This window comes from Stylophora pistillata, chromosome 4 (genome assembly GCF_964205215.1).
Source record: "Stylophora pistillata chromosome 4, jaStyPist1.2, whole genome shotgun sequence".
NCBI lineage: Eukaryota > Metazoa > Cnidaria > Anthozoa > Scleractinia > Pocilloporidae > Stylophora > Stylophora pistillata.
Genome location: NC_142522.1, coordinates 10,276,132 through 10,289,661, shown reverse-complemented (window position 1 = coordinate 10,289,661; position 13,530 = coordinate 10,276,132). Strand labels below are relative to the sequence as shown.

At 38.8% G+C, this 13,530-nt stretch overlaps 1 protein-coding gene across 1 annotated transcript; it reads right to left on the bottom strand.

Annotated features, from left to right (window-relative positions):
• Positions 1-2,272: 2,272 nt before the first annotated feature.
• On the bottom strand, positions 2,273-6,703 carry LOC148732427 (uncharacterized). Its single transcript, XM_088757841.1, has 6 exons — positions 6,416-6,703; positions 6,225-6,284; positions 4,693-5,521; positions 3,688-3,771; positions 3,072-3,180; positions 2,273-2,381 (listed from the first exon to the last, which is right to left on the bottom strand). The coding sequence occupies exons 2-6, from the start codon at positions 6,240-6,242 to the stop codon at positions 2,273-2,275; spliced, it is 1,149 nt and encodes a 382-aa protein (XP_088613967.1). The 5' UTR covers positions 6,243-6,284; positions 6,416-6,703.
• Between the last annotated feature and the right edge of the window lie 6,827 nt (positions 6,704-13,530).

Below are 13,530 nucleotides of genomic sequence, written 5' to 3'. Positions count from 1 at the left end.
AAAATCAATATTGAGCATGTCTCTTTAAAAAGGATTGGAGAAAAAGCAGCATAATATCATACAGGGGAATGTCTGCTGTTTAAAACAACATTGCCATCAGCAAGTTAGAGTGCGACTCTTTGACTTGTCTTTTAAAGTTGAGAATACAATAATTCTAAAGGTTTGTCTGCAACTTTACTTTGTTGTAGAAATGTTATCCACTGTGACTTTGAGCATACTGTGTTAATGAAAATTAATCACTTCATTTTCTGTGTCTTTCACCATACTGAGATACAAGAAGCCTCTGTGCAAAAGTTATATGTTGCAGTTTCATAAGCCCTTGGTTATTACTATGACCTGCTTGTTATGTTTCCCTTGCACATACTGCAGCAGACTAGGTGAGATTATTTACTAAATGATAATAATATATATCGATTTCTGTAGCGCATTTCCATGCAAATGCTCTAATGCGCTTTACAACACTGTGCGGGCACTTTTCCTGACTGCCAGTGGCAGCTTACAATAAAGGAGAAAATTTTTACAGATGCCCCCTCCCCCCCATTCCCAGTAAACAGGCCCGACCACATCACAGTAATCTCGTGATGTGGGTTATTTAATGTCCCCTGCCGAAATTAACTAATTGATAGGTGCAGGAGACGTCCTTTCCGAGAAGACGAAACAATGTGAGTGAAGCTTCTTGCTAAAGGACACAATGTCAAGCCCCAGCCATGACTTACCCGGGCCATCTGGCCCAGAGTCCAGCGCACTGACCACTGGACTACTCGCGCCTCACCCTACTACTGTAATATTTCTGTACAATTTTTTTTTCCTTGGCAGCCAATAGATCAAAATGCATCAGGCTAGCTAGCTAGTTGCTTACTGATTTGCTGTTACAAGCTTGCTGCATAATTTTCCCTCGTTGTACAGTTCGTAGATCCCACGGCCAGTTGCAAATATTGTTGGCCATGTCATACCTGTCACAAGCAGCAAGAGCTTGTACAAAGTCTCCCATTGAGGGCACTTTTGAAAAGGTGCACAGAGTAGCAATGAGACTAACTGTTGGACTTCTTCCTGCTTTGTAGTCAATTTCTATCAGGTCCAAGTCTTGCTCTGAAACTTTCAAGACTTGCCCAACGGAACGCCAGTTTTTTTTTGTTGGTGTCTCTAGGGGATCCAGCATCCTCTGCGCATAGTGCAACAGTATTTGATTGTCATGGTTGCACAGCTGTGGCATTTCAGAGACTTTTCCATTGAACTCTTAGATTGTAAACAGTCTTAATAAGAGTACTGGTAATTGAGCTAGTGTGATTGTAACATAAAATTTCCTATTTTGTAGTACTAGTAGAATGTATTATTAAGAATACAATCTTTGCTGGGAAGGAAACTTAATCTGGGTAGTCTTGGAACAATACAGGGTATGAGTTTACTTGATGATGATTTTGATGATGATTTACTTAACTCAGCTTGGTTTTACAAGATATATAGGTTAAATTTACATAGCAACTAAACACAGTACAGCAAAGGAATAAGGAGAAAAAATTTAGCAATAGAGTAGGTAGCTATATAGTTAGGATCATCCAAATAGCAAAGGCTAATCTAGTGGATGACCCCTAATTATAAGATATAGTTAAATACTAAGGGCAAAATGAATAATAATTTTTTTTTCTTTTAATAAAAAGTATTACTTCATGCACTAAAGTAGATAATTAAAAAGAGCAACAATTAAGTATACAGTTCTTCAGGGTTTTGCAAAATATTCTAAGAGAATTTGAATTAATTATACTTGTAGGTAAGGAATTCCAAAGGCGAGGGCCAGTGAATTTTAGGGACCCGGTAGGCCATATTGAGTAATATTAACTGAGGCTACATAAAGATTTCTGTTACATGATTGCCTTGGTGAGTAGGAATGAACAGAAGATGTAAATTTGATTTATCTATTGAAACAAGGGGGTAACAGTCTATGTGACAACTGATAAACAAAAGAGAGGATCTGTAATTCAATAACATCATTGAGCTTAAGAAGATTGAGGGATTTAAACAGAAGCTCAGAATGGGATTTTGGTTCAGAGAAAGATATTATTCTGATCGCTTTTTTGTTCGGATAATAAATAATTGTATTAGAAATGAGGGAAAGGTTAAACCCCAGACATGGATGCCATAAGTGAGGAATGGATAGATAAGGGAGTAATAAAGCATGACAAGACTATATATCTTTGTTGACAGAGTGTCTCACTTAAGACAAGATACCAACAGTTTTGCATAGTTTCAAACAAAGCTCATTAATATGACTTTTTCATGTTAAGTTAGAATCAAATGTTATGCCAAGGTACTTAGTGGATTCAACTTGTTTAACAAGTACACCATCAATTTTGATTCTTAATGACTGATTAGGTTTAAGTTTACTGGAATGAAAAAGAATAAAGTTAGTTTTAGAAATACTAAGTGCAAATCGATTACATTTCATCCATTCAGCAACAGATTTAAGTTCATGATTTAGGGTTGTTTCAAGGTGACTAAGGTTTTTGCTAGAAAAATAAATGTTAGTATCATCAGCAAATAGATGAAATGTTAGTAAGCTAGAAGTATTGGGCAAATCGTTTACATATAATAAGAATAAAAGGGGTCCTAAAATAGATCCTTGTGGGACACTTTCATTTTACCAACCATTCATTAGGCTATAGTTGTGCATTTCTCATCACACCAAGTAATCTGTGACAAAATTGTTGACAAATTGATCTTTTTAACCCCTTATTACATTACTTCAATTTTTTTCTCTTTTGTCCCTGTTAAGTCAACCTATTTGTCCCTCCTCCTCCCCTCCAAAAAAAAACAAAAAACAATGTACTGTTATTTAATGAACTTTTAGCTAACATTGAATGGGGGAGGGGGGCTGTTAATGACTTAAGAGTGTGGTAGAAACTGTAATTCTTCACATAAATAGAGCCCTTTTCACATGATATGTCAATCAGTTTTGATGCTGACTGAAAGAGAAGGAGAGTGCCTGTGAGAGAAGAAATACAACATCTGATGGCAAACTCAACATGTGATCTATGCATTTACAGAGGTAAACAAGGTAGTTAACTTTGTCTAACAAAAGTGGGATGTTCACGTCACCTGTTGGAATCAAATCAGTTTTTGGCTGCAGGTCTTGTCCAAGCCTACCAGTGAGAGACTCCTCATGGTCATCAGCCTCTAGTGCATCTGAGAAAGAAAAAAAAAATAACCACTTAAATATCCTTGACACCCAGAAGGGATTAACAGGTAACTTCTAATGGAGTCCAGCACAGTAATGAGAAAATACAAACTTAACAGGTAGAGGTTGTTAGCTCAATCTAACAGCAAATTCTCTGAACTAAACTACAGGGAAATTCTGTGGAAGCTTGAGGGGAGAATCAACTATCAGATCCTGGGAGTTTAGGGGTTTCGGGATCAGCATTTTCTATTGCTACTTCTCCAGACATTTTTAAGTGCCTATATACTTAAGATGTCAAAAATCAAGAGCATATTTCATTCTTTGTTTCTATCCTACCAATGAAATAACTTTTGCTTTCTACACATTTCAGCTTCTCTGAGATCAGTCAAAGAGAAGTGTGGTTAAGAAATGTATGTCTCTAAATTGGTCCATTTCTCCAAAAGGCTTGTTCGGTAGATTGTATGATACACAAATATTGATACACAAGTCAAATATTGTGTATTGGTAGTCACTACCTTCTACAGTTTCTGTTGAGCCTGCATCTCTATCATCAGAACCTCTCACGTCTCTCAGGGGTATACTCTCATTTGGATTTGTAACTGCAACATAGCATTGCTGTGTTATTGTATTTATTTAATCACTTTCACCAGAGTATGGTGAGGGTCTCACAACACAGCGAGGCTCCAAATTAAGTGCGCCCAATATCCCACCCATCCCACCCCAGGGGGGTGGGATGGGTGGGATCCCACACAGCAATCTCGTGTGTGGGAAATTAACGTCTCCTACCCCAACCCTGCCAGAGATGGGACCTCCATTTATTTGTCCCTATCTGAGAAGACTAGAATATCTATATAACCATTTCTTGATGTTATAGAAAGGTAGCAAATTCTTCTCAATTATTTTAAGACCCTGAGTGTTGGTCCGGCCGGGGCTCGAACCCTCGACCTCCCGCACAACAGTCCAGCGCTCTATCCATTGAGCTAACCGGGTGCTGAACGTTTGTATTAATTGTTTATTAATAAATAAAGTACACCCTCGATGAAGGCACAAATGAATTCAATAATGTTACTTGGAAATTTCAGAATGGGAGTGATCACCCATTCTGTACTCAGCTAAAATGTTTCCTTGCTAAAAAAAAAAGTGTCAAATGGAAGAGAGAGGTTACTGTGCTAATTTATCAGGGAAAGAGATGGTTGTGGTCCTTCAGATCAGATTGAAAAAGAAATAATTTTGGACATAGGATGGTCATTTTATAATCACTACTTGCTTAGTCTTAACTGTGTATATCTGTATGAAACCTCACATAATCATGATAGTGAAACTTTTTAAATGATAAGAATTGATCAAATGTTGCTTCAAATTTTAATAAGTTTCAATTTGTTTAAGAAAATCCAGATGAACTTGACTCTTTGACCTAATACATCAGAGAGGAATATTATTGGACCAGCAGACTCAATTTACTCAAAGGACCTATAAATAAAGTACAACAAATCCTTAGGCAATAATAGATATAGAAATACCGTCAGGATGTGATTGTTTCCAACAGTAGTAGAAAAATGCTGCCAAAACAAAAACCAGAGTCGTAGCCACAATGGTAATCAAGGCTATAGATGTAGCCGACACTTTTTCCCCTTCTTCTTGTGTTGACCTCTTGTATATAACTGCCTTTGTTGTTGCTGGAAGCGAATGTTTTTTTTCGGATTTGAGTACAGGCTTCTTAGTGTCTTTCGTTGATGCTGTACCACTTAAATCCAAGTTAAAGTCATCGACAGGTGGGTCAACAACAGGAGTGGGTGTGGTTACGTCATAAGTCGCTGTTGTTTTTGTAGCATTTTCCGCAGTCTCCCTTATTTCCTTGCAGAGGCTATTCTGATGGGTCTCGAGGCACTGCCATTCCCTACCCATTCCAATGTCTTTACAGTTTTTCAGTCTGGCAGATTCATGAACGGTGGGACAGCAAAAATAGCATTCCTGGCAAAAACCATTGTGGTCCAGAAAATGTCTTTCAGGGCATTTGTTGCCACATTTGCGGTTTTGATCAGGGGTGCACTGCCGAATAATATTCTTTAATCCACAGTCATGACACGATCTGCAACTCTCAATGCTATCATGTTTGTCAGAGAAAGTCTCATTCTCTATGCAAGGTTCACATTTAATGGTGGTGTAATTTGAAATTTTTGTACCGCATAGCGGTGTGAGTCCCGTTCCTGCTGGGCACTTGGGACATGCTATGCACTCCGTTTGAGCCCCTGGAGTATCGGGAAAGTATCGTAAGAAATTTCCCAACTGGGAACATCTTGCCGGCTTTCCTGACGCTAACTGTGACCACAATGCTAATAACAGGATCAGCTAAGACAGGAGCCGAGAGAGAAAAATATCAGCTCTTTGCCGTTTTTGAAATATATCATGTCATTGACTACATCGTTGTGAAAATATACGGATCATTTAAGACCTTCCCCAGTTTTGTTTGTTTGTTTGTTTTCTTCGTTTATACCGGTCGGTGGAAATCTATCGACGCGGCCGAAAAAAGGGCGCTATAACCAAGTTTGAGGGCGTTTGTCAAACACCGGAAAAATTCAGTAATAGCGCACAAGGTCGCTAAAAATCTTCGTTAGGGAATGTTTGTGCCCCGAAGGCCCCCATCACCATAAAACATACGTCTTATTGTGAAGACTCATTGCAGGGGCTATTTTTTGGTCAGTTTTTCACCACATAGCTCTTGACAGTAGTGTAGACGGATTCTATGTCAAATCGTGATGCATGTCAAGTTACTTAGATTTTAGCTTGGGCATAAGGGTTTGCCTGACAAATACGGCGCATCAGACGTGAGCAGGTGAAATACGTAAATTTAATTACTTATGTCAGAAGCCAACAACCGAATAACCTCTTAGATAAAAAGGCTGTGTATATTCTAAATGTTCCATTTCCATTCCCATTGAGAAACAATTCGAATCAAATCAGTTTCGTCAATGGTTGTCGTGGAAAACGTTTTCGGTCAGTGGACATGTATTCACGAATGAAAGCTTACGCACAGGTATCTTCAACTATTCACCTTAATAGCGCCTTTCATACCGTGCGTGTCACCATCATTGAGTTTGCATCTTTTGTTAACCTGTGGTGATAGATAAAATGAACATTCACGCTTAACTTGATCTTGCCGAAAGTATACCAGAATACGGTAAAAAAAACTGCTGATTGAGCAAGTGTAAAATAAGTGCGAATCATCAGTTTATGTTTGCCTACCGTTTGTGCTCTTCCACTCTCGATGCTGAAAACTATGGATTTTTTTCGGTCAGAAAACACAAATTTCCGTGGATGGGAAGCTGTTATAATTATAAAGCCTTTCTTTAGCCCTAATGAACGGTCTTAGTGGCAGAAACAATTATTATTCTACAGAAGTCGAGAAAGTTCATTAAAGTACTCTCTTAAGAAATAGGGGATTCCCCGTTCCAAGGAGGTCAGGAAGAGGTAAAGCAAAACTACTATAGTAGGCTCGCTTTTCGGCTCGTTTCGAACTAACACGGTCCCTTGCAGCTTCATGTGGTAGACACTTACACTGAAATAGCCAACTGTATTTGTGGTAAGTGTTAAGATCATCGAGGAAAGAAAAAAATGTAGAATCACTATAACGCATTGACTACATGACGTAGTCGCGTAGGGGACTCCCCGTCCCAGTGAGATGCTAAGTGCCATGTAAATTGCCATCACGGTCATTAATGCAACGTTGTACATCTCTAACGTATCAAAATAAGATTTCCAGATATCAAACGAAATGAAGTGTTCGATTAAATCGGCTAGAAGGATCTTTTACTTTTTTTTTCCAACTCTCCTCGATCGGTTTAACAATTGTTTTCCTCGATGTTAAGATAAGAAATTGCTGCGTCATTACGACAAAGGATTATGCAAATTTTAAAAGCTTGGAGTTGCGGTCAACTACTGCACAGACTTTATTCTTTGGGAATGTGAAGGCCGTAAGTCATACTTAGAAAGAAAGAGAAAAAATAAACAAATTGGTTACTGCGAGACTTTTTTCGAATGTGGCAAACGGTTTTGATCACTTTATGAAGTTAGAAGCGCACAGATGTGGCACTTACTAGAAGGGACCGGTTCTTATTTGTCACTGCGCCAGAGGGCTGGCCATTATATATTGTGCTAGTTAAAGTAGCATATTCTACTGCCAGCATTACTCGATTTTTTTTTTCCAAATTAGGCTTAAAATTATGCTCGTTTTTGAAAATTTGGCTACTTTTTCTTTCTAAAAGTATGCTTTTCAAAACAGAAACACAAAACGAGTCTAAATGATATCTTTGTGGTGATAAAGCACGAAATCTTCATTATTTTAAGTTACACACTTACTCCGATAAAAAGTCATTATCTAATCCATTTAATTCCAGACTAGAGGCAGTGACTCAGTTTCCAAACGTTCGATCTTCTGAGAATTTTGTTGACTGCCGGGAACTGGAACCGACGCAATCTTTAATTAGTTTCAGTGTGCCCAGTCCTCCTGACGACGAACGACTCAGTGCTAAGTATCTAGTAAGAAATTGCAAAATCCAAGACACTGAACTATGAACCAAAATTGAAAATAATCAATCTTAGAGATCAAACAAGTCATTATTCTAGTAATTTTCCCTTCAAAAAGCTAAACATATGCTGATTATGCAAGCAGTTCTACCAATATAAACATAAGCATGTTACGCATGTTGAAGACACTTATTAACTGATGCTTTCCTTCTTGTAAAAGAAAAAGAGCATCTGCTTTCAAAAGATATCAGTGGAAAAAAAGTTCAGACACACGTATGGTCTACTGCCACCGGTGTCTGAATAATTGCTAGCAATAATAAGCTGAGGCTGGCGCCTCGCTTCCTGTAATCTCCTTCACAGTCGAGACCTAACAACGGCCTTCTCACAGGCTAAGACTATGCTTACTGCAGTTCCTTAGTCAGAGAAAAAATCAAAATCATTCAATAACAGCTACTTTCATCACAAATCTTCTTCCACATAATTCTGCAGTGAGAGGCAAACTGCGGAAACTCTATTTATCTCCAATAGCCTCTAACCTAATACATTTTTCGCTCTCAGTTCTTCACGTGGGCGTAACTATGGGGTGCCATTACCGCCAAAATTATATTTTTAAAATTATTCAGCCTTTTTTTCATTAACCACTTACTTTTACGAATTAACCATACTTGCCACAATATTATTTAGCCCATTTCAAAAATTATTCAGCCTTATTTTCATTAACCACCTACTTTTATGAATTAACCATACTTGACACAATATTATTCAGCCCCTTTTTGAAAATTATTCAGCCTTTTTTTGATGGGGCCTGTTTTAAATTATATCCCAACATAACTTGCAGGATTATAAATATATCCCAGAGTTCTTTTCATGTCCTTTTCGTTGCAATATGGCCGACAGTAGAGGGATCGCGGATGTTGCACGTTTGCTCTCCCAAGCTGCTACCAATTTCATAAGTCTAGCACCACAATCATCACAAGAGCTTCGAGAAACTAATAGTACTTCTGATCGAGCTCAAGCTGAGTTGAAACGAGCGTTTTCTCCGTACCAAAAAGTTCACAACGCGCCATCACTAGTTGTAAGCAACACAACTTCACGTGGAACATCAAGTCAAGCAAAACATTTCACCGTCACAAGGGCCGCAAAAGAGAGAAAGAAACCAAAGAACTAACAATCAACATGAGGTAGATCAGAAGTAGTGTTAGTTGCTCGAAACTCTGGTGATGCTAGACTTATTAAATTGGTAGCAGCTTGGGAGAACAAACGTGCAACATCCGCGATCCCTGTACTGCCGGCCATATTGCAACGAAAAGGATGTGAAAAGAACTCTGGGATATATTTATAATCCTTCAAGTTATGTTGGGATATAATTAAAAACAAGCCCCATGAAAAAAAGGCTGAATAATTTTCAAAATGGGCTGAATAATATTGTGTCAAGCGTGGTTAATTAGTAAAAGTAGGTGGTTAATGAAAATAAGGCTGAATAATTTTTGAAATGGGCTAAATAATATCGTGACAAGTATGGTTAATTCGTATAAGTAAGTGGTTAATGAAAAAGAGGCTGAATAATTTTAAAAATATAATTTTGGCGGTAATGGCATCCCATACGTAACAACTAAGGCTCCTTATTTCGTAGTTGTCTATCTGGCCCCGGTTGTTGAAAGGATGGATAACTTCTTATCCGCTGGATAAATCGCTATCCAGCGGATAAATTTTATCCATGACGTCATATCGGTTGTTAAAAGCATGGATAGCGCTATCCACTCGCTATCCAGCGGATAAATTTATCCATGGTTAGGTAGGTAGTATAAATTTCATCCACCGGATAAACACAAATAAATTCTTCTTCGCTGTCACCTTCCCGAAAATCAACATCAAAGAAAAAGGAGAATTTATCGCCGCCAACTCGATCCGTTAGAAACATATACAGACGCTGAATTGAGATCCAGGTATCGTTTTGGAAGAGAGGCGATACAGTACATCGTTGGCCTTGTTGCAGACGATATCGCTCCCCAAAAAAATCGCAACCGTGTTGTTCCTGCTATAATGCGAGTCCTTATCACCCTCAGATTCTTAGCTTCGGGTTCGTTTCTTCAAGTAGAAGGTGACACTTTTCAGGGATTTGACAAGTCGACAGCCGGGTAGTTCGCCGGGTGACAAAAGCCTTGACTGTAAAGTTAGGCGACTTCATAAAATTCCTGTGCACTCGTGCGGAACGAGACGAAATAAAGCAAGGTTTGTTGAGAGTAGGTGGTTTTCCCTGTGCTATCGGGTGCATCGACGGTACTCATGTCAGAATAAAGGCCCCTCACGAGAACGAGCCGGACTTCGTGAACCGGAAAGGATTTTACTCAATCAATGTCCAGGCAATCTGCGACCATTGAGGTAAGCAAGTTTGTGTTGCTCTCATTATTTGTATAGCAAAGGGTAACATTCCGTTTAACTCAAACTTTGCTATGCTTACTATCACATGTGTATTTCAGTTATTATTTTGTCCAAAATATGAGCATGAAAGCCGAAGAATTTCGCTTTCAAACTGTAACGCTTTTCTGTCACGTAAGGAGGAATGTGCGAGTGATTGGCTTGAGTAACGCATGTGATCAATCGTGTGATCCCAAGATTCACGCATGTACACAATTTACGACGAAACGAACTGAACGAATTGATTGAAATAATTGAGTTTTTGAACCGTGAGATCTCCCTTTCCATTTTGGAACTCTCAACTGTAATCGATCTTGTTTGCTAACAGGTGTTAAGCCTTCGAATGGTGACACGACCGCATGGAAAATATTCATCGGTGATCACTTGACGTGTTTTCCAACATGGAAAATTTTCAGTGGACTGTGTTGAATTGAGTGCTAAAACATAACATCACAGAGCATTCTCTAGCTAAGTAGCATTGTTTAATAACATGTAATTTGCTGTTACTCAAAGAGACATGTCAAGAAATCTCTTGGAATCTACCATTTCTAGAAAAGGGATAGGTTGTAGTTAATTGAGGTTGGTTATAAACTGTGGTTTAAATGCAAGCGGCAATCCAGTTTCGAACACTTCGTTTTGACAAAATGAATTTAAAAAAACCTTACGATTACAGCTCCAAATTTAGGGTCTGTGTGTATGTTCACATTACGAAACTTTTATGGGAATACAGTTTAAGACTGGGAAAACGTACACTTGCACTATAAATAGCTAATTTATTTCACTGGGAATGTTGTGTTGGACGTAAAAACCAGTGTGTTGCATAGAATGTAATTGAATTTTGTAGGAATGTTTACAAATGTTGTGGCTAGATGGCCTGGCTCTACACTTGATAGCCAAATTTTTCGAACGTCAGCCATGGGGCTTGACCTGGAAGGGACTGGTCCGGCAGATGGTGTACTACTTGGAGATAGTGGATATGCATGTTCCCCATTCCTCATGACTCCCTATCTCAACCCCTAAAACACCCCAGGAGGAACGTTTCAACAGAGCTCACAAAATAACGCGATGTACCAACGAGCGAACTTTTGGGGTGTTAAAAAGGAGATTTCATGTGCTATACTCCGAAGTAAGGATGGCTCCTCACAGGGTGTGCTCAATAATTGTAGCTTGTTGCATTTTACACAACCTTGCTATAAGTTTAAGGGAGCCAGATCCAGAGGACTGTGAAATGGATGATGAAGGACGTGCTCCTGACCTTCACAGTCAGTATCATGGCCGTGAAACTGGTAATGCTGTTAGGGAGCACATTGCTAACACTTTTTTTTAAGTTCTACACGGGGGGCTCAACTCAAACATACATTTGATTGCAAAAATGTTCATATGCACTGTAAATGGTATGGTCCATCAACAATGAGACCCAATGGCTTTATGGGAAATGTTTGCATGGTTATAATATTATTGCATTATTTATTTCATTGTTCATGGGAATCTTTGATGACCACAATATTTTCCTGGACTTTGCCCGGAGCGTGCGAAATACGTGATAAAATGCAGGTTGTTTACAAGAAATTGACATGTGATGGAAAATTGACGCTTCCGAAGAAGGTTACGAAGATTGGGAAAGACGTCACGTCATTCTGAAATATGGAGATGAGTGCTAAGCCACTAGCACGCGCGAGCGAACAGACACGCAATGCCTGGGCTGTAACCATGGCAACTGCCTTGATAGCGAGTAATCCATCGGATAGTTATACGTCTCGCTATCCGTGCTTTCTGCAACAACTTTTTATCCGCTGGATAACCATCCAGTGGATAGCCTTTTTATCCACCGGATAAGCTTATCCCGTGGATAAATTTATCCATCCTTTGAACAACCGGGGCCTGGACTTTACCCAGAGCGTCCGAAATACGTAATAAAATGCAGGTTGTTTACAAGGAATTGACACGTGATGGAAAATTGACCGACAGTAGCAATATGTTCCTTGTGAAATTTTTTTCAGTGAGGTAGGATTATGTCTTAAAATTTTACGTTGTTTACTGGAAAATGGCTTTTTATCTGAGAAAGACTAACTAGTCCATAGTGACGAGTAAAACAAAAAACGTAATTGCAGCGGGGAAGTACCGTTTAAACACAATACTTTACTCATGGAAAAATTTCTGAAGCAAAGAAACGGAAATTTAACATGGCAGTCGACGCAGAAAGTAGGTATAACTTGGTGGTCTTTTCAACCTTTGCGAAAAGAGCTGTCACCGGGCAAAAGCAAACAAATGCTTTGCACGAGTTTTACCTGAGTCAGCAAAACTAGCCCTTCCAAAATACAAAGCCTCAATGATATCTCTTCCTGTGTGTCAATGTTGGGTTGATTCCATCGGAACGTAATCGTGGTACCCTAATTTCCTGACGTGATTAGTATGAAGGACGACACTCGGATTGGTGCTGGCATACCCCAATGCTGTGATCTGATTGGTTTCAGATTCATACCCGAATGCGACAATCTGATTGGTGTGTGATACATACCCAAATGTGGTTATCTGATTGGTGTAGGCAAGATAACACTCTTAAAGCTGACATAGAGTTTTCTTTTTTTTTTTTTTTTTTTTAATAGTAACTCAAAAAGAAGAAAACTATGTTCGTTTTTCTAAATTACGCCAAAAGGTACGCAAGCACAATCTATAAGGGCCCACTGGGGGGTCATAGAGGTTTTGGTTGTGTCACGATAAAATTTATGTATCCCCACTAAGGCTCTCTAATATTCTTATGGCTCCCCCCACCCTTCATTGACAGTTTTTCGTCAGTCCCCCTTTTAATTTATTCTGTCGGCAATGACTGATTCCCTTAATCCCCCCTAAGAACAATGCAATTCCCCAAACGCACCCTCCCTGACTAATTAATAAATGTTTCTTAACATGTAAGTCATTATCACGAAAGAACTTTACTAGTTAATAGTGGTAATTGAACTGATTGGAAAGCAGTTTGATTTGAAATCAGAGGCATGACTTAAATAAAAACTTCAGTTTGAAATCGCAAAAAACAGTTGCATAGACACAAGATCTTTTATTCTGTACAAATGTTCTGTTGATCCTGGTTTGTAGAATGAAAGTCTATTTTTCATTTTCTTGCAATTTGACTTATTTCATGAAGCAAGCAATTGGTTGTTGTACGTCAGTAAAGCTTCCTCATTGGTTAAGAAAAAAATTCGATTTAGTGTAAAAATGGTGAAATGCGTAAATAAATCGCATTAATGACAGCCAATCAGATCACAAGAATTACCATTGATTTCAAAATGGACGTAATAAGGATGGTTATGCAACTCAATAGCATCTTTTTTGAACCCCCACGTACCTTTTGTCATGATGGAGTATCACGTGGCACATTTTCGCTCGCGCTCTCAAAGACAACTGAGAATGAGTGCCTT

What these genes read in the sequence shown, in the direction of transcription:
- LOC148732427 (XM_088757841.1), bottom strand. An exon ending in GAAACAATCACATCCTGACG is followed by an intron (nt 3,772 to 4,692) that starts GTATTTCTATAT and finishes GCTATGTTGCAG; the next exon opens with TTACAAATCCAAATGAGAGT. An exon ending in CTCAACAGAAACTGTAGAAG is followed by an intron (nt 3,181 to 3,687) that starts GTAGTGACTACC and finishes TTTCTTTCTCAG; the next exon opens with ATGCACTAGAGGCTGATGAC.